Raw genomic sequence first — 21434 nt, 5'->3', positions numbered from 1 at the left:
GTCAGGGGCGGGTGGGAGGAGAAGGGAAATGGGACAGGAAAATAAATAAAGCACTGCAGCGCTGCACAGCGGTAAAGCCGTATACTAGTAATCCTCTTCCTGACTGGTTGCTGCGTAGTTTTCATTGATCGAACCACGGTGCGTCGTGCGGTTGTTGTTTAGCGCTTCAGAGCGTTCAGAGCCAGTGTTACGACGATGTGATTTCGCATCGCGCGGCTGTTTCGAGCTTAGACCGGTCAATTGATGCGACAGTGGTGTAGAGAAAAGGAGTGAGGCGAAATATCCGAAAATAAAAATAATCCGAGAATAGATCAGAGGCGCGGAGTATAAATAGGCCGGTGCGTAATGGCGATGTCTTCGGTAACGGGACTGCAGTCAGGGTTAGTAGACCAGCCTGAACTGATTTTCGAGCTTGAGTGGAAACGGCCGCCGAAATATTCCGCAAAGCGACAAGACCCCAAGGCCAGGATCGGCATCTGCGACCCTCCCGACCCCAGCCTCGACCTCTGGCTCTTCAAATCATACCTGGTAAAAATATACAAAATTGATGAGAACCTATAACGACACCGTTCCTTCCCAACCTGTCAAAGCGCAGCGCGATGGCGACGTCTCGGCGCCATCTCGAAAGCAGAGCCGTCTTGGCTCGGCTCGATGATTCGTTAGTTTCTCATTGATAGTACAGCTGCAAACCGCAAAATATTTACATATTTATCAAACCTTCGCCTTGTAACGATCTGTCACCTTCGCTGACTCATAATTTTTCACGGACCGCTGTCCTCCCAATGTTTACATAACACCAAGGTGTAATAACATGGTCGTCCTTCCTTGTTTCGACTCCATTTTGTTTCGGTAACGAGGTTGAAATTTGTTAGGTTTATTGTGTGGGATAACAAAAGTGGATTAGCGAAAAAGTTGGTACGACTATGCGATTGTAACGTAATACATCGTTCATTCGCTATTCTTTAGGTTTGTTTGGAATTCGTTGAAATCATAACCAAACAGAACATTCCTGTGATTCATATGTTGTACACATTTTATAGACCGACTTACCTTCAGAGTCAATCTAAGGTTGTGAATGAATTATGTTGAAGTTAGTAACGTTATTGTAATGATTCGTGATAAGAAAAACCGTTATGTCGCGATTTTGAAATTGTCTGAAATTCAGTAAACCGTAATGAAACAAAACACTGATATTTCCAAATCTTAGTTACTTCAAAATCATTGTAAAATTAAGGAAATAGTGATTTTTGCCCCAATATTTCGTTATGATAACGTTACTAACTTCAACCTATTATGAATTAGTAAGTTTTTGTTTTGTGTTTCGTAACTAACTTCAACTTCGTAAATTTAATCCCCACAAGTTGGAAACTATCACAGATTAATAGAAAAGCGATCAAAAATGTGTGTCAAGTACGATATCTGAACAGTGTGGTTTATTTTTTTTTTATTATGCATATCTAGTATCTTTGACAATTGGAGTGACTGAATATTTCTTACTGTTATTTTTGTTGCTCCGATAATACAAACTTTGATCTTGTTGGGATACTTACTCATCTATGCATGTATAATGTTTATACTTATGTTTACTTCTAATCTTACTTCAATTTCAAAAGGTTCGACCTCTGCTTTTAATCCTGTTTTACATTTCATACTTTGCGCATATAAATTGTGGTGCACAGCGAGTTTTGCAACGCTTGCACGTGAACTATAAACTTTGCATCAAAGCCTAACAACTATTTTTGCTGAGGTTGTAGTGTTTAATAATGAATGTTACATTAGAGTTTCTTAAAGAATGACTATTATGTGAGCGTAGACATAATTGAAATGCAGTAAACAGTCAATTGTGGCTTAAATGGAGCACAGTATACTCATTATTCAGCTGTGATCTGTAAAAAATGATTCCGAAATAATTGGAGTTTGTGATTTGTTCTAAAAATCATTCCTCACGGCTTTGCAACATTGAAACAACATGATACCTTGGAAATTATAACAACATACAATACAACTTATACTGACCAATATTACACGGCTCAAGTTAGTTACGTTAGCATAACGAAACATTGGGGGTAAAAAGTTAGTATTTTGCAATTTTAAAGTGACTTTAAAGTGGCTAAATTTTTAAAATATCAACTTGTTTTGCCTTGTTATAATTTACCACATTTCAGACGTTTTCAAAATTGGGAGATAGTGAATTTCTCTGAAATGTGAATCATTACGATAAAGTTACTAACTTCAACCTCGTCCAATATTTATGTTTGAGCACTTATATCTGAGTAGAGGTCAACAACCTTACGTACACAGTTTCAGAATATTTGCAATAGTGTCGCTTCAATATCCACTATCTCGAAGAATTATTGATGAATAATGAAAACTGCGGAACTGAAATATACCCGGTTTTCGGTTGCCACCAGTGGTGCATATTTTTTTTATCAGGAAATATAGATCAATGCATTATTTAGCCTTGACTTCCATCACACTTTGTGCATCACTTAAAAATTTATCAGAATTACAGATTACTTACAACCTAAGATTTCAATTGAATTGAAATAGCTGAACGGACAAAATATTTTCTAAACGAGAAATCAAAGTACAGTTTTCGTATACCTATAATCTTATCAAGGTATTGACTTTCTCTGTAAATAACAACATGTTGATAGCTAAGGTTTACTGTCTCGTTTTAATCAAACGAGTATTATGTTCACCCCAAACCTCTGGCTGTTAGCTTCAGCTTCGTATGAATCATCCTTCCTGATTAGAGATGCTTTAAATGAGTAGCTGATGTGATATAAAACTTGGTCCAGCAGCTGCTTTACCTCCGTTAAAATCGAATGTTAGGATATATCGCTGGATCCTGATTATAGCATTTTGTCTCTTCTGCAGCTTGAATGTAATAGGTGCAAAGTTATAGAGGCTGAAAGTAATTCAACTTCAAAATAAGAGTTGTCAAACAATAAAAATATGTTGACATTCATTTTAATTTCCCTGTAAGTATTTTTACAAGTTTTCTTCACCTATGCATGAGATGAAAATGAAATGAGAAAAGTCCAGCCAACGTGGAATAAAGTTACAATTTTTTACCTCCTGACATCCTGTAACGTTTTCCTCCACATTGAGCAGTCGATAAGTCATCGTGGTTTTGTTTAGGATATACTCAATTACTCTTACACGTTCTCTAACTTCAGGCTTCCTCTGATTTCATCTCACATAACTTGACCACATTAATGCAAATCGTAATATACGAACAAAGCACTGAAAATAGAAAAAAAAAAGTTGAGTTTGTAAATCTGAGGATGGGAATCTGCGCAGTTTTTCACTTTGTTACCAGTATCTTTATTTTTTGATGACTATTGAGAAACGTATTTAACAGGGTGGCCACCCGTCTGGAAAACCGGGAAAACCGGGAAATGTCAGGGAATTTTGTATGTCAGGGAAAAGTCAGGGAAATGTCAGGGAATTTTTTGGTTGGTCAGGGACTTTTTATAGAACTCACGGATTTCAAAAGCCTTGTCCATAAAATTGAGATCCTATCACCACATCGTCCCAATTGTTCTTCTCTTCTTATTGACGATTATAAGCTTAGTTGTTGATTGTCATATGAATTCAGTAGTACGAGCAGACATCGGTCTGATTTATCTATGGCCGTCACTGCGTGTGGAGACGCACGTTCACCGACGCCTAATAGTCTAGAAAAAACGAAGCCTCAGTTTTTTGGCAATAACTCAAAAAGTAAAAGCGCTAGCGAAAATTTTAAAAAGATTCTTAAAGAGGAGGAAATTTCCAATAAAAAAGTCCGAGCACCCGGAATTCTATCTTCAGTATTAGTAATTTTAATTTAACGCTGAACATAGGGCTCTGCGCAACTGTTACGGCATAGACGTGCCTCGTCTAGACAGTACACCGCATAAAATAATTGTTTTGCTGTATTGAATATCAATTTAAAAATTTGGATAAATTGTGGTGTATTCTTAACACTTGAAAGAAAAATGTCCCGTTGGAAAAAAATTTTTAAGTATATTTTTCAAAAAGTTACACATTCGTTAATTAGTCATAATTCTTCGAACCTCAATTTTCATTGCAAACAGCATAAATGTTCAAATAATAGCTCTAAAAATATTTCGCTTCTTGGAGCCCCTTCTTAAATATATACTTAACAAGACCAAGCAAATGGAAATTTTCATTTTTTGTCAACTTTCAAAAATCATGATGAACGGAATAAACAACTTTTAAAAACTTTTATAACTTTAATATATTTGGCCATACTTTACCTAGGTTACTATAGTTTTTAGTGATTTCTGCACAAATTGTTAGGGAAAAATAATGATTTTAGTCAGGGAAAATCGGGAAATGTCAGGGAATTCCGTGACCGGAATTGAGTGGCCACTCTGTTTAACAAATATCCACATACAAACAGGATTTATTCAAGACATGTTGAATTTGGAGTACTGAATGAACCATGTAAACACGAAAGGCGTTTTTAATTCACAAGGAATCGAGGTTGATGTGCGGATAATTGCATCACAAATATATAATGTCTAATTTGGTTTTACTTCATATAGTGCCAAAACATAGGCTTGTCAGGGGACATAGCTATCAGCTACGTGGATAGCGACGGTGACGAACTACCAATCGATTCGGAGTGTGAATTTCGTGAAGCACTTAAGGTAAATTTATTTTTAATCGATATAATTTATCTTGAGATAGTGTTCTATGCTTATATACAGGATTGCTTCAGATCTATAGTAATCGCTTTGTAATTGTCAATTGATCTCGAAAGAAAAAGTAGCAAATAATACAAATAAGTCGATTTTAGCAATGACTTATGAATCACATTTCACATTTTTTGGCTCATCACATTTCATATTACTTTTACAGTTTGCTAGATTGCAAAGCAAGAAGTACAAGAATGTTGTGTTGATCATTGACAAAATAGGGAAGCAAGAATTATCGTCTAACAAAGTTGATCCGAAACAGGCCCTCCTGTTTAATGCTTGCGACGGATTGTTTGTTATTCCAAAAAAACCCTCTTTAACTACGAAGAACGAAATGGCTCCAATCCACATGACTGGGATCATCAAGAGTGATGAAAAAGTAGAAGAAAAGCCTAAGACTAACTCTTCTTTTGAATCCTCGTCACCTGAAAACGCTCCACCAGCTTGGTTCAGAAGTTACATGGACTCGGTAAACCTGGATCACACATAATATAATGCTGTCAGGACTATACAAATACAAGGTTGAAAAAATGGGTGAATGTTAGGAATTTATATCTTGACAACCAATAATTCAATTCGATTTAGATTCATCTGATTTCAGTCTTTAATTGAATTAAATTGTTGATTATCAAGATATAAATTCCCAATGTTCACCCTCTTTTTCAGCTCTCCACCACATAAGTTAGAAGTTGTAATCACCCTGCACCATCTATACAAATATCTACGTCCTTCTTCGAACTATTTAACAAGTCCTCATTTATTTTTTTTCCATTCCAGATGAAGCGTGAGATCGTCGAAGAGGTCTCTACGAAAGTAATGTCGGAGGTAATGGGAGTATTGAATGCAGGTTCTTCAGAGACATGTTCCTCGTGCAGCCATTCTATGCATCGCAATCGCCATTCTCAAGAGTCAAATACTGAAGAGAAACTACGTCGTAAAAAGAAAAAGCGAGCCATCGGCGAAGTAGAATCAAGCGATACGTTTAACCCTCCTCAACAGCCGGATGTTCAAGTGCTTCGAAGGCTAAAGAAGATCGAAAGTTTGGCACACAACTTTCATAAGGCGCTTGAGAATAAGCGAAAAAAATGTGAAAAGATAAAATATGCTTATCCTAATATCGTTCTGCTGGATAATAACCTCGATAAGCGTCCCAAAAGCGCTTTTGTACCTGTCATCTCAGCAGCGCCAAAAGATGAACTGCCCACGAAATGCGAGACAGATTCGAACATTGCTTCCTGCAGCGAGGGAAGGGCTCGAATGAATTGCTCCGTAACTGGACAAGAAATGCTCGAGAAGCCGACGAGCAAAGAAAACACGTACGAAAGTGAGTCCGACAGTGACAACATCAGCATGTTGTACGACAGCGACAACTCTGTTAATCTTTCGGACGCCGAGCATGACTATAACTTTGAGATGGTACAGACACCGCCCTGCTTCATACTAGACAAACCATTAAACACTTGCGACTCCCAGGATTCAAAACCTCCCGAAACATTTGACAACAGCGCTCCGCTAACAGCGGACAGGCATAACTTCAACGTCGTGTGTGAAGCAGAAAGCGATCGTAACAACAATCAAGATTCTCCGAGCTACGAGGTTCTCTCCGACCCAGCATCTTCCGACTCCTCGCTCCGCCTAAACGAGGACCATTTCCATGTGAGCAGGAATATATCGGAACAAACGTCAAATGCAGACCTTATCGATCTGAACCACGAGAATCAAGATGAGAAAAAGAGCAATGCGCTTGTGATTGACATGGCAGGAAAGGTATTTGAAGAGAGTATTGATGATGCATCAAACGAAGTAATCGAAATATATTTGAACAAACGCCCTGGAGGCAGTTACGCCTTCGTCAATGAAACTTTACCGAGCCACGTCACCAAAGACACTTCACAAATGTCCAAGTCGGACACGAATTTGGGTGAGTCGAACTACGAGAGTTGTAACTTGAATTTGAACATGAAAAGTTCTCATCCAAGTTACGAATCGAAGAAAGACAAATCAGCCCCTACTGTCACCGAATCGCAGACCACTTTTCAATCACAAACAGAGTTCACGTCGGGAATGACAAACGACACTACGCACAGCTTCAGTTCCCACAGTTCTCACACTACAGGTAACGGCGTTTACACCTTCACGCCAGTTCAGACGCAAACAAGTCACACAGATCCAAAATACACGGTCATTGATAACAATGCTTCGAAAGGTCTCGAAGAGACCAAGTATACATCCTGCGAAAACGACCTTGGCGTAAGGGATTGCCAATCGGAACTAGGCGAAGATAAACAAACGAACGATACGGGCGGAAAATATCGAAGGGAATTCACCAGCGAAGGTTCAGCCTGCGTTTTCACCGAACAATCGCAGAAGTCGAGCGTCGAAAACGAAACCCGTGAGTCGTCTCCAGATATTGGTCGTGCGTCTAACGACGCTGTACATATTTTACCTGAGACGTTGGTATCTGGTGCAGTAACCGTCGCATCGAGCGCTTATTCAACCGCACGCCGAGTTTTTGATCGAATTCGCAGTATGCAATCGGTAATAATGCTCAACGAATTAGATGTCCTTAAATTTTCCCATTCCACCAGAACCCTCATTGAGCTATTCAAGATGGAATGCACCCATGGCTGGTCCTTCCCCCCTAACGATATTGACAATGAAGTATAAAAAAACAAAAAAAAACCTACAATTACTCAAACCTTCAATTCACTACACTTCATTTTTCATAACTCGAAAATCCAGTGATAACAGCGTACTCACAGAGAATTACTCAAGTCGGACAACTTATGCTTTATTTACATCCTTTATATACCTGATTTTAATCCCTCCAATAAATTTATACATTGTACTTTTGTAATTGAAACTCGTTTTTTATTCTATGAAGATCTCTTATAGACAGTCAGCCAGAAATTCGTAATTGAAAAAGTACCGCTTTCTTTTTGAAATAAATACAACAGTATTTCCAGATCAGACAATTTACTAGGGTGTAAAATCTTTTTTAACAATTCAGTGTGTTTTGAAATCTACCCAAGTGTTTTACACATGCATTTTCACTTGAAACGTCTAGTTTTTGTATCAAATTTTCAAATCTCTTATAATTGCGATTGTGGTGGTGCGATGTTTGGTGAATTTTCTGGATTTCCAAGAATGCATACAAAACCCAACAAAACGTGCACAATTCGACATCCATAATAATTCTGACGTGCAGAACAAGATAATTTGAAAATTTCTGAAACAGTAATTTTTTACAACACACAGTTTTCTTGCAATTTAGTATCTCTTGAATTTCTATTGCTCCGCAATCGTCAGAAATACTGCTGTATGATTTTCTTTCTACTGGTATTTGCTTATAACGTGTTTCAATCATTTTAACAATTTTGCCCTTTTCTCACTCCAAGGGAGTCACATCTGCTACTGCGAACTTTGAATTTCTTTACTCTTATAGTCCGAAACGCGGTTGCCATAAATACGGTTGTCACTTCGTAATTATAACATATAATAACTACCTTCCTGCGTGTTTTTTTTTTTTTTTTTTTTTCCACCGTAATAATAACACTGGATATAATTGACAATACAGTATCGTACGTTTTTTTTGGATAATGTTTTATTATAGTCTGTATTACTTTAAAGCATATCAGCTGATGTATATCTATCTGCTATTACATCGTCAAATGGATATACTTAGCTTTGACTTACTTTATCTGAGTATGAAAACGTGGTAGAGCATTCGGACCTGAATCATAGTCAACCTAGTTGAAAATGAGTTACAGAACGAACTTGATGGTGTTTTCCCTCCGAATGCTTTACCATTTTTGCTTTTGGTGTCCCGATTTCACTTTCCAATAATAGTTATTATCAGTTTTGCTATTTTTGATTCCTTTATTTGTGGTATTCTTCTTTGGTTATAAAATGACTGATTTGTTTCGATCGAGTAGATTATCTATTCTTCACTAAATTTATTGTTGTGTGAAAATATGTGTAACTTAGTTTTTCCTTTTTCCTCGCAAAGAAAGAAAAAATAATCAAATATCATCTTATAGGGAGGTGCTTATGAAAATGTGGATGATGGCATTCTTGGCTCGGACATTGAAAGATACTTCAGTGTTCTCGAAGAAATGGGATTCACCAACGTTGAATTGAACGCACGACTTCTTCATGAATACAAATTCGATATGTCAAGAGTGATAAGTGCGTTGGTACAATAAAATGGTAAAAAATATGTATTATCATGATGATATGTAATAAATATAAGGTATTAATGAGAAACTTTTAACTTAGTACGAATTTTGATGTGTATAAACATTGCTTTCGAATGATGTTACGATAAAGATTTGAAAAAAAAAAACATGAAAACCATACGTACGCATACCGGCAATCTTACACTAAACAAAAATCAAGTAGTAGTACCTGGTTAAAAATCATTTTGACTAACAATTTTTGTGATAAAAATAAGAATTTGATGCATACGAATATCTGCATACGTATTATTTCAGCAGGACAAGTATTTTCAATAAAAACTGAACGCCGATTGCTAAAATTTGAGATATTTTCGCATGGTAAACATAGTATATTGATAATCTTATTGGATTTTTAACTGATTATAAACTGTGAACATTGGCTGTGTTGAAAATTGGGGAAATGACAGAAAAGAACAAATGATATGCTTAATAAATGAATGACATATTCACCAACAAATGAACAAACTTCAGTACCGGATGCAAAGTTATAACTTGGGATCCATTAATTTCATAGACTTCGAGTAGTAGTGCAAAATATGTATTTTTTACTAGAACCATACGTCAAAATTCTATACGCCAAGAAACGTTATTAAAACATTTACTTTATGTATCCACGCATCTTTGTTGAAAACCATTATACATATTGAATAATAAATCACCAGATAGTCTAGAGAAAATAATATACCTATTGCCTACAATCGTACATTAAAATATTTTCAGAATACCTAGGATAAATCGTGAATACACCTAGTAATTGAACTTACCAAGCTGCCTGGGTATTCTGCATCAGATCTTCTTAGTCAATTTTTAGTATCACTGTTGTTTGCACCAACAAATTGCCACCGCAACCACGTATGTGAAAAGGCCTTTTAAGTTGCACAATGCACCGGCACAAGGTTGATTTTCAGTCAAGCCAATACTTGCATTCAAAACCTTTGAATAGCGTAATTAAACAGATAGTAAACACTGGTTTTAAAATAGAAGTATAGATATATTCACAGCGTATTAATCTATTAAAGGAAAAAAAAATTATTATATACGGTAGATGTACACTACTAATACTGTTATTGTAGCTAATTTTATCTATCGATGAACAGCCGACCGTTACTTTTGTTTAAAAGTAAAACTCATTGATTCTCTTGTTGTGGTAAAACAAATGAAGAAAATTAAGTGACATCACATGAAAATGTTGAAACAACAATTATGATTTCAAAACATCTCTCCTGTATGAAAACGTGAGAAAACTTTGTTGTTCCATTGAACGAATTCTGTTCTAAATTGACACAACTTTTTACGTTTATTTCAGGAATTGCTTTCTATTCGAAAAAAGCTACCGTGAATTAGCTGATCCTTCGAGTAAGCAAACTAATTAATGTAAACTGTTTTGTTAAATCTATATGTATAATTTTCTCAATTTTAATTACATTTCATTTTATTTTCTTGTATTCTGAAAATGATTCATAAAATTTTGGCTGTAACATAGGAGTCTATATTATATCTTATAGAAGTAATCAAATACATACATATACATACAAACACACACACATATATATATGGTATATATATATATATATACGCATATACACAAGTATATATCTACACTGTTATATACATAATTCGCCACATGCTCTGACATGCAGATTCAATAAAATATTTAATGCAACACTTCGTTTGTAGTTAATTGTAAACAACACGTTTGAAATATCTTGGCACAAATTTGTATGTTCTGATTTCTCAGAGTTGATTTTTCGGCAGATAAAAGAAAATCAACATCGATAAAGTCGCTTTGCAGCTTTCTGTTATTCCACTTTTTTATTGCAGCGTTAACTGAAGATTTATAAGGGGCATTCGACGCCAATTCACGAAATGGTCAACCGGTAAATTTCTTAGTTTCCCCAAGGATTTTTCCTATGTTGGTATGACGCCCGAAAAAATTCCAAATTAATTGGAATTTCTAATCATCACTCGCCTTTACCCTATGATGTTTGCAAGCGCATCTCATTTCGGGAATCAATTTTTTTTTCTTGTTTCGTGGGAGTCTATTTGGGTACTTTTGAAATGGGCCGTGAAAGTCAACCAAAAAGAGGGACTGTTTGATTGACTGCTTGTGATATCGACGCTGTGTGCCTCTGCGTCACAGGGCATTTAATCGCTACATTTGTGCCACTTCCTCTGGGCATTGAGTAAGTCGGAGAAATTTCAGCGAAAAATTAAGGCTGACGCCGACTAGACCGCGGCGGACGGCGGCGGACGGCGGCGAAATTTTCGCTCATACAGTTATCCATTTAGGTGTTCACACTAGACGGCGGCGGACCGCGGCAATTTTTCGCGAGTTCCACGTTGGGAATATTTCGGCGGTGCGCCGCGCATCGCCGCGCATCGCCGTCGTCTAGTGTGAACACCCGACCGATGCCGAAATTCATCCCAAGTATAAAAATAGGGAAACCTGCGTTACTTTGATGTAAATGGTTATGGTTTACAAGGATTCTTTTCATTCTCTCCGCTGTTCTTGCGAAAAATAAATGTATTCATTTTTACATCTTAAATAAATCCTACGGATATTAAATAAATGTTACGCAAGTAATTACTTCATTTTTAAAGAAATTTAAGTAAATGTGAGTTTTAGAACAACAAGTTATGATCAACGGATTATTTTATGTAAAAAATTTATTTTTTTCTCATTGTTCGGGTATGATGCTGATTTCATGAAGACTGTTTTTTATTTTGCGTATTAATTTTTATGCATAAGAAATGAGAGAGTATATTTTGAGCTAAAATTTATTTCATTTTTACTATACATATATTATATGTATAATAGGGTGTTTCAAAATAAAAAAATTCACGATTTTCCAACGAGCCACACCTGAAATAGTTTAGGTAGAAACAAAAATTCTGGCGAAAGATGAGCATTGTCGGTTGATTTTTAATCCTTTTTTCCTTTTTATCGAATTTATGATGGACAATTGTTAGTAATTTTTTTTCGTGTTAAACACTTCTTCATCTGAGCTATCCATAATGAGTAATCAAGAAGTAGTGGCAAATATGCATGATTATTTATTGTGTGCCCATGACGACTGAGACAAATCGTGGTCATCAGATAATTGATAAATATCTCTTTTTCGTAGAAACAGTATCGGCGGGTGGTCACGCGACTATAGTGGGCGCATCTCACGGTAACTGCGCCGCGGTCCGCCGCGGTCCGCCGCGGTGCAGTGGGTGTCAGCCTTAACTTTTGAAATGTCCTACCATTTCCGAACACCTCCAACCATCCTATTTACCTATATTACTAGATTAGCTATTATATGAAAAGAGAAGAATTATTCACTTCGAAATGGGATTCTATTCGACGCGCGCTCGATGTATTCCATAACATTAGTATTCCTAATTATTTCAACAACTTTTCATTTGCTCTCTCGATCTTGAATTTTCGTAGGCATATAACCAAAACGCTGTTCTAGCTAGTCGAGAGTGAAGTATCTACGTTGGGTAGAGAAGCAAAATTGTTTTTCGAAAAGTATTCGGATGGATAAAAATTCAGAGTAACTGTAATACATCACGGATGCGCGAATTTTGAACGAGATGAAATGGATGCTTCGTATATGAGATAGTATTCAACGCTGCGTAGTGATTTAAAGACCTAAAAAGGTGATAGGAAGAGAAAGAACGAAGCTTCTTAACACTTCGAGTGTATTTTAACACACATTTGAAAGATACGAGCAAAATTTTTCATCATCCAACTGTCGCAGAACGGCAGCGTTATCGGCTGACCCGTTAAGTAAAGGATATATCTTCAGTCAACGGCTGACAATCGAAGGGCCTGGCCGCTTGAGTCTGGAATCGGCAGGACAGATAAGGTGTGTATTTCTTGTATGAAATGTGAACACTAGAATCATTATACATCATATCATATCATCATACATCATACATCATACATCGTACATCATACATCATACATCATACATCATACATCATCATACCTAGTATTACAGTTCGAAACCAAAGTTTGAATTTTCGGATGTTCGGAAAGTGACGTCACCAATCTAAAATCGGCTAGCCGAGTTCCTCAGTCTGGTAACAACCGCGCAGTAGAGCGGACGGTTGAGAGTCGCGCTCCGCAAACTTCGAGTCCCGGGTTCTCAACCTCCCGGATCCCGCGCTTCGGGTCCGCTACGTATTTCGAGTACCGGGTTCTCAACCTCCCGGATCCCGCGCTTCGGGTCCGCTACGCGGTGAAACTCGACTTCCAGGATAAGCGCTCCGTTGTTCCTGGGTCACGTTTACAATAAATTATTTCAATTCTTTTTTCGCGCAAGCTGAAATTCAGTAGCTGTCAGTCCGCTAATAAAATTTCTCGACTTCCAGGATAAGCGCTCCGTGGATCCTGGTTCACGTTTACAATAAATTATTTCAATTCGTTTTTCGCGCAACCCCAAATTCGATGGCTGTCAGTCCGCTAATGAAATATCTCGACTTCCAGGATAAGCGCTCCGTGGTTCCTGGTTCACGTTTACAATAAATTATTTCAATTCGTTTTTCGCGCAACCCCAAATTCGGTAGCTGTCAGTCCGCTAATAAAATTTCTAGACTTCCAGGATAAGCGCTCCGTGGTTCCTGGTTCACGTTTACAATAAATTATTTCAATTGGTTTTTCGCGCAAGCTGAAATTCAGTAGCTGTCGGTGCGCTAATAAAATTTCTCGACTTCCAGGATAAGCGCTCCGTGGTTCCTGGGTCACGTTTACAATAAATTATTTCAATTCTTTTTTCGCGCAAGCTGAAATTCAGTAGCTGTCAGTCCGCTAATAAAATTTCTCGACTTCCAGGATAAGCGCTCCGTGGATCCTGGTTCACGTTTACAATAAATTATTTCAATTCGTTTTTCGCGCAACCCCAAATTCGATGGCTGTCAGTCCGCTAATGAAATGTCTCGACTTCCAGGATGAGCGCTCCGTGGTTCCTGGTTCACGTTTACAATAAATTATTTCAATTCGTTTTTCGCGCAACCCCAAATTCGGTAGCTGTCAGTCCGCTAATAAAATTTCTCGACTTCCAGGATAAGCGCTCCGTGGATCCTGGTTCACGTTTACAATAAATTATTTCAATTCGTTTTTCGCGCAAGCTGAAATTCAGTAGCTGTCGGTGCACTAATAAAATTTCTCGACTTCCAGGATAAGCGCTCCGTGGTTCCTGGTTCACGTTTACAATAAATTATTTCAATTGGTTTTTCGCGCAAGCTGAAATTCAGTAGCTGTCAGTCCGCTAATGAAATTTCTCGACTTCCAGGATAAGCGCTCCGTGGTTCCTGGTTCACGTTTGCAATAAATTATTTCAATTGGTTTTTCGCGCAAGCTGAAATTCAGTAGCTGTCAGTCCGCTAATGAAATTTCTCGACTTCCAGGATAAGCGCTCCGTGGTTCCTGGGTCACGTTTACAATAAATTATTTCAATTCGTTTTTCGCGCAACCCCAAATTCGATGGCTGTCAGTCCGCTAATGAAATTTCTCGACTTCCAGGATAAGCGCTCCGTGGTTCCTGGTTCACGTTTACAATAAATTATTTCAATTCGTTTTTCGCGCAACCCCAAATTCGGTAGCTGTCAGTCCGCTAATAAAATTTCTAGACTTCCAGGATAAGCGCTCCGTGGTTCCTGGTTCACGTTTACAATAAATTATTTCAATTGGTTTTTCGCGCAAGCTGAAATTCAGTAGCTGTCGGTGCACTAATAAAATTTCTCGACTTCCAGGATAAGCGCTCCGTGGTTCCTGGTTCACGTTTACAATGAATTATTTCAATTCGTTTTTCGCGCAACCCCAAATTCGGTAGCTGTCAGTCCGCTAATAAAATTTCTCGACTTCCAGGATAAGCGCTCCGTGGTTCCTGGTTCACGTTTACAATAAATTATTTCAATTGGTTTTTCGCGCAAGCTGAAATTCAGTAGCTGTCGGTGCGCTAATAAAATTTCTATAACTTTACAATCTTCTCGTAATCTTTTTGGTGAAATATGTCGTTAAAAAAATTATATCAAACCTTACACACTATTTTTGATTTGTTCTCACGCTGAAAATATTTATTAGTATTCGAGGTATAACTCGAGGTGGTTGGCGGTTTTCGTTGGAGGTAGTTAGGGGTGGTTGCGGGTAATCTCGGTGATTCAGGAGGAGGGGGACGAGGATTTGTGCTTGGTGAGTAAAACACTTTTATAATATTTCATGGCAATTGTAATTATATTTTATCTGAAATTTTTCAAACTTCTCATGTTTACATTGAATTATTTCAATTCATTTTTTGCGCAAGCACAATTTCAGTAGCTATGAATAAGCTTATACAATTCATTATATTATTAATTAATTGATTAATATTCCTATAATATTTAATGGCAATTGTAATTATATTTCATCTGGAATATTACAAACTTGTCACGTTCACAATAAATTATTTCAATTCATTTTTCGTGCTAGCACATATCTAGTAGCTATGAATAATCTGATACAATTTATTATATTATCAATTAATTATTTAATCAATAACTCAATTATATTAATCCTTACACAAAATTTTCGATGTGTTCTTATACTGAAAATATTTATTACTATTCAAGGTATAACCTGAGGTGGTTGAAGGTGGTCGGAGGTGGACGAGGAGGAGGACGAGGAGGGCGAGGATTTGTGCTGGGTGAGTAAAACACTTTTATAATATTTGATGGCAATTGTAATTATATTTCATCTGAAATATTACAAACTTGTCACTTTTACAATAAATTATTTCAATTCATTTTTCGTGCAAGCACATATTCAGTAGCTATGAATAATCTTATACTATTTATTACATTATTAATCAATTGATTAATTACATTAATCCTTACACAATATTTTTGATATGTTCCCATACTAAAAATATTCATTACTATTCCAGGTATCACCTGAGGTGGACGGTGGTGGACGAGGAGGAGGACGAGCTGGACGAGGAGAAGGCGGGGTGGGTCGTGGGAGAGGACCTCTCCTCTCCTCAGAGGAGGGGAGGGGGAGGGGCAGGGAAGAGGGAGAGGTGGGCGGGGAGGGGGAAGGGACGGGAAGGGACGGGAAGGGAAGGGAGGGGAAGGGAAGGAAAGGGAAGGGAAGGGAAGGGATGGGGCGGGGCGGGGTGGGGGAGGGGGAGGTGGAGGGGGGGAGGGGGAGGGGAAGGGGGAGAGAGTGGGCGGGTGGGCGGGAGGGAGGGAGGGAGGGCGGGAGGGCGGGCGGGCGTGTAGGGGGGCGGTACTGCTCTATTAACTCTAACGGGCTTGCATCAACATCCGTCCTCCACTCTCTCCCTCCCGCCCACCCTCCCGCCCGCCCGCCCTCCCTCCCTCCCTCCCTCCCGCCCTCCCGCCCTCCCCGTCCCCCTCACCCTCCTCGCCCCACCCCTTCCCTTCCCTTCCCTTCCCCTCCCTTCCCTGCCCTTCCCTTCCCGTCCCTTCCCCCTCCCCGCCCACCTCGCCCTTCCCTGCCCCTCCCCCTCCCCCTCCCCTCCTCTGAGGAGAGGAGAGGTCCTCTCCCACGACCCACCCCGCCTGCTCCTCGTCCACCTCGTCCTCCTCCTCGTCCACCTGGTCCTCCTCCTCGTCCAGCTGGTCCTCCTCCTCGTCCGGCTCCGACCACCTGGGGTAATACCTGGAATAGTAATAAATATTTTTAGTATGGGAACATATCAAAAATATTGTGTAAGGATTAATGTAATTAATCAATTCATTAATAATGTAAAAAATTGTATAAGATTATTCATAGCTACTGAATATGTGCTTGCACGAAAAATGAATTGAAATAATTTATTGTAAACGTGACAAGTTTGTAATATTTCAGATGAAATATAATTACAATTGCCATCAAATATTATAAGAACATTAATTAATTAATTGATAATATAATAAATTGTATAAGATTATTCATAGCTACTGAATATGTGCTTGCACGAAAAATGAATTGAAATAATTTATTGTAAACGTGACAAGTTTGTAATATTTCAGATGAAATATAATTACAATTGCCATCAAATATTATAAAAGTGTTTTACTCACCCAGCACAAATCCTCGTCCTCCTCGTCCTCCTCCTCGTCCACCTCCGACCACCGCCAACCAGCTCGAGTTATACCACGAATACAAATAAATATTTTCAGCATGAGAACAAATCAAAAATAATGAGTAAGGTTTGATATAATTTTTTTATCGATATTATCTACCAGAAAGATTATGAGAAGATTGTAAAGTTACAGAAATTTTATCAGCGTACTGACAGCTACCGAATTTGGGGTTGCGCGAAAAACGAATTGAAATAATTTATTGTAAACGTGAACCAGGAACCACGGAGCGCTTATCCTGGATGTCGAGAAATTTTATTAGCGCACCGACAGCTACTGAATTTCAGCTTGCGCGAAAAACCAATTGAAATAATTTATTGTAAACGTGAACCAGGAACCACGGAGCGCTTATCCTGGAAGTCAAGAAATTTTATTAGCGCACCGACAGCTACTGAATTTCAGCTTGCGCGAAAAACGAATTGAAATAATTTATTGTAAACGTGAACCAGGAACCACGGAGCGCTTATCCTGGATGTCGAGAAATTTTATTAGCGCACCGACAGCTACTGAATTTCAGCTTGCGCGAAAAACCAATTGAAATAATTTATTGTAAACGTGAACCAGGAACCACGGAGCGCTTATCCTGGAAGTCGAGAAATTTTATTAGTGCACCGACAGCTACTGAATTTCAGCTTGCGCGAAAAACGAATTGAAATAATTTATTGCAAACGTGAACCAGGAACCACGGAGCGCTTATCCTGGAAGTCGAGAAATTTCATTAGCGGACTGACAGCTACTGAATTTCAGCTTGCGCGAAAAACCAATTGAAATAATTTATTGTAAACGTGAACCAGGAACCACGGAGCGCTTATCCTGGAACTCGAGAAATTTTATTAGTGCACCGACAGCTACTGAATTTCAGCTTGCGCGAAAAACGAATTGAAATAATTTATTGTAAACGTGAACCAGGATCCACGGAGCGCTTATCCTGGAAGTCGAGAAATTTTATTAGCGGACTGACAGCTACCGAATTTGGGGTTGCGCGAAAAACGAATTGAAATAATTTATTGTAAACGTGAACCAGGAACCACGGAGCGCTTATCCTGGAAGTCGAGAAATTTCATTAGCGGACCGACAACCACCGAATTTGGGGTTGCGCGAAAAACGAATTGAAATAATTTATTGTAAACGTGAACCAGGATCCACGGAGCGCTTATCCTGGAAGTCGAGAAATTTTATTAGCGCACCGACAGCTACTGAATTTCAGCTTGCGCGAAAAACCAATTGAAATAATTTATTGTAAACGTGAACCAGGAACCACGGAGCGCTTATCCTGGAAGTCGAGAAATTTTATTAGCGGACTGACAGCTACCGAATTTGGGGTTGCGCGAAAAACGAATTGAAATAATTTATTGTAAACGTGAACCAGGATCCACGGAGCGCTTATCCTGGAAGTCGAGAAATTTTATTAGCGGACTGACAGCTACTGAATTTCAGCTTGCGCGAAAAAAGAATTGAAATAATTTATTGTAAACGTGACCCAGGAACCACGGAGCGCTTATCCTGGAAGTCGAGAAATTTTATTAGCGCACCGACAGCTACTGAATTTCAGCTTGCGCGAAAAACCAATTGAAATAATTTATTGTAAACGTGAACCAGGAACCACGGAGCGCTTATCCTGGAAGTCTAGAAATTTTATTAGCGGACTGACAGCTACCGAATTTGGGGTTGCGCGAAAAACGAATTGAAATAATTTATTGTAAACGTGAACCAGGAACCACGGAGCGCTTATCCTGGAAGTCGAGATATTTCATTAGCGGACTGACAGCCATCGAATTTGGGGTTGCGCGAAAAACGAATTGAAATAATTTATTGTAAACGTGAACCAGGATCCACGGAGCGCTTATCCTGGAAGTCGAGAAATTTTATTAGCGGACTGACAGCCATCGAATTTGGGGTTGCGCGAAAAACGAATTGAAATAATTTATTGTAAACGTGAACCAGGATCCACGGAGCGCTTATCCTGGAAGTCGAGATATTTCATTAGCGGACTGACAGCCATCGAATTTGGGGTTGCGCGAAAAACGAATTGAAATAATTTATTGTAAACGTGAACCAGGAACCACGGAGCGCTTATCCTGGAAGTCGAGAAATTTTATTAGCGGACTGACAGCTACTGAATTTCAGCTTGCGCGAAAAAAGAATTGAAATAATTTATTGTAAACGTGACCCAGGAACAACGGAGCGCTTATCCTGGAAGTCGAGTTTCACCGCGTAGCGGACCCGAAGCGCGGGATCCGGGAGGTTGAGAACCCGGTACTCGAAATACGTAGCGGACCCGAAGCGCGGGATCCGGGAGGTTGAGAACCCGGGACTCGAAGTTTGCGGAGCGCGACTCTCAACCGTCCGCTCTACTGCGCGGTTGTTACCAGACTGAGGAACTCGGCTAGCCGATTTTAGATTGGTGACGTCACTTTCCGAACATCCGAAAATTCAAACTTTGGTTTCGAACTGTAATACTAGGTATGATGATGTATGATGTATGATGTATGATGTATGATGTACGATGTATGATGTATGATGTATGATGTACGATGTATGATGTATGATGTATGATGATATGATATGATGTATAATGATTCTAGTGTTCACATTTCATACAAGAAATACACACCTTATCTGTCCTGCCGATTCCAGACTCAAGCGGCCAGGCCCTTCGATTGTCAGCCGTTGACTGAAGATATATCCTTTACTTAACGGGTCAGCCGATAACGCTGCCGTTCTGCGACAGTTGGATGATGAAAAATTTTGCTCGTATCTTTCAAATGTGTGTTAAAATACACTCGAAGTGTTAAGAAGCTTCGTTCTTTCTCTTCCTATCACCTTTTTAGGTCTTTAAATCACTACGCAGCGTTGAATACTATCTCATATACGAAGCATCCATTTCATCTCGTTCAAAATTCGCGCATCCGTGATGTATTACAGTTACTCTGAATTTTTATCCATCCGAATACTTTTCGAAAAACAATTTTGCTTCTCTACCCAACGTAGATACTTCACTCTCGACTAGCTAGAACAGCGTTTTGGTTATATGCCTACGAAAATTCAAGATCGAGAGAGCAAATGAAAAGTTGTTGAAATAATTAGGAATACTAATGTTATGGAATACATCGAGCGCGCGTCGAATAGAATCCCATTTCGAAGTGAATAATTCTTCTCTTTTCATATAATAGCTAATCTAGTAATATAGGTAAATAGGATGGTTGGAGGTGTTCGGAAATGGTAGGACATTTCAAAAGTTAAGGCTGACACCCACTGCACCGCGGCGGACCGCGGCGGACCGCGGCGCAGTTACCGTGAGATGCGCCCACTATAGTCGCGTGACCACCCGCCGATACTGTTTCTACGAAAAAGAGATATTTATCAATTATCTGATGACCACGATTTGTCTCAGTCGTCATGGGCACACAATAAATAATCATGCATATTTGCCACTACTTCTTGATTACTCATTATGGATAGCTCAGATGAAGAAGTGTTTAACACGAAAAAAAATTACTAACAATTGTCCATCATAAATTCGATAAAAAGGAAAAAAGGATTAAAAATCAACCGACAATGCTCATCTTTCGCCAGAATTTTTGTTTCTACCTAAACTATTTCAGGTGTGGCTCGTTGGAAAATCGTGAATTTTTTTATTTTGAAACACCCTATTATACATATAATATATGTATAGTAAAAATGAAATAAATTTTAGCTCAAAATATACTCTCTCATTTCTTATGCATAAAAATTAATACGCAAAATAAAAAACAGTCTTCATGAAATCAGCATCATACCCGAACAATGAGAAAAAAATAAATTTTTTACATAAAATAATCCGTTGATCATAACTTGTTGTTCTAAAACTCACATTTACTTAAATTTCTTTAAAAATGAAGTAATTACTTGCGTAACATTTATTTAATATCCGTAGGATTTATTTAAGATGTAAAAATGAATACATTTATTTTTCGCAAGAACAGCGGAGAGAATGAAAAGAATCCTTGTAAACCATAACCATTTACATCAAAGTAACGCAGGTTTCCCTATTTTTATACTTGGGATGAATTTCGGCATCGGTCGGGTGTTCACACTAGACGACGGCGATGCGCGGCGATGCGCGGCGCACCGCCGAAATATTCCCAACCTGGAACCTTCAATTGTTTACACAGATAAAAATTTCTCTATGATAGCGATAATGAGGAGCATCAATACCAAGTCTCTTAATAGCTTCTGCGGATTTTTTGATTACAGATTGATATCAAAAACCGACATGGTCTCGTAGATGCATGAATTTCTTGTTGGATTATACTCCGAATTAGAAGATCGCAAATACTTACAACTCATTTGACAGGAGCGACCATTTAGCGGACAGTTCGGTTCCCTGAAAAAA

At 38.6% G+C, this 21434-nt stretch overlaps 1 protein-coding gene across 5 annotated transcripts; it reads left to right on the top strand.

Moving 5' to 3' along the window:
- The first annotated feature begins 120 nt into the window (after positions 1-120).
- LOC124309660 (uncharacterized) lies at positions 121-9966 on the top strand. 5 transcript variants are annotated; one of them, XM_046773510.1, is made up of 5 exons: positions 121-528; positions 4557-4661; positions 4873-5178; positions 5487-7101; positions 8719-9966. In XM_046773510.1, the coding sequence occupies exons 1-5, from the start codon at positions 346-348 to the stop codon at positions 8847-8849; spliced, it is 2340 nt and encodes a 779-aa protein (XP_046629466.1). In that variant the 5' UTR covers positions 121-345; the 3' UTR covers positions 8850-9966. The 5 variants fall into 5 exon arrangements, with proteins under 5 accessions (XP_046629466.1, XP_046629463.1, XP_046629467.1 ...); XM_046773507.1 differs by having other exon boundaries at positions 5487-7247; positions 8750-9966; XM_046773511.1 differs by having other exon boundaries at positions 8750-8975.
- The last annotated feature ends 11468 nt before the right edge of the window (positions 9967-21434 follow it).

This window comes from Neodiprion virginianus, chromosome 7 (genome assembly GCF_021901495.1).
Source record: "Neodiprion virginianus isolate iyNeoVirg1 chromosome 7, iyNeoVirg1.1, whole genome shotgun sequence".
Lineage (NCBI taxonomy): Eukaryota > Metazoa > Arthropoda > Insecta > Hymenoptera > Diprionidae > Neodiprion > Neodiprion virginianus.
This window is presented reverse-complemented; position numbering and strand designations above follow the sequence as displayed.

Bases quoted from the DNA above. Each gene is read 5' to 3' on its own strand.
- LOC124309660 (XM_046773507.1), top strand. From the start codon at position 346: ATGGCGATGTCTTCGGTAACGGGACTGCAGTCAGGGTTAGTAGACCAG. The intron at 4,662-4,872 runs GTAAATTTATTT...TTACTTTTACAG, and splicing joins AATTTCGTGAAGCACTTAAG to TTTGCTAGATTGCAAAGCAA. The intron at 7,248-8,749 runs GTAATAATGCTC...ATCATCTTATAG, and splicing joins GAATTCGCAGTATGCAATCG to GGAGGTGCTTATGAAAATGT.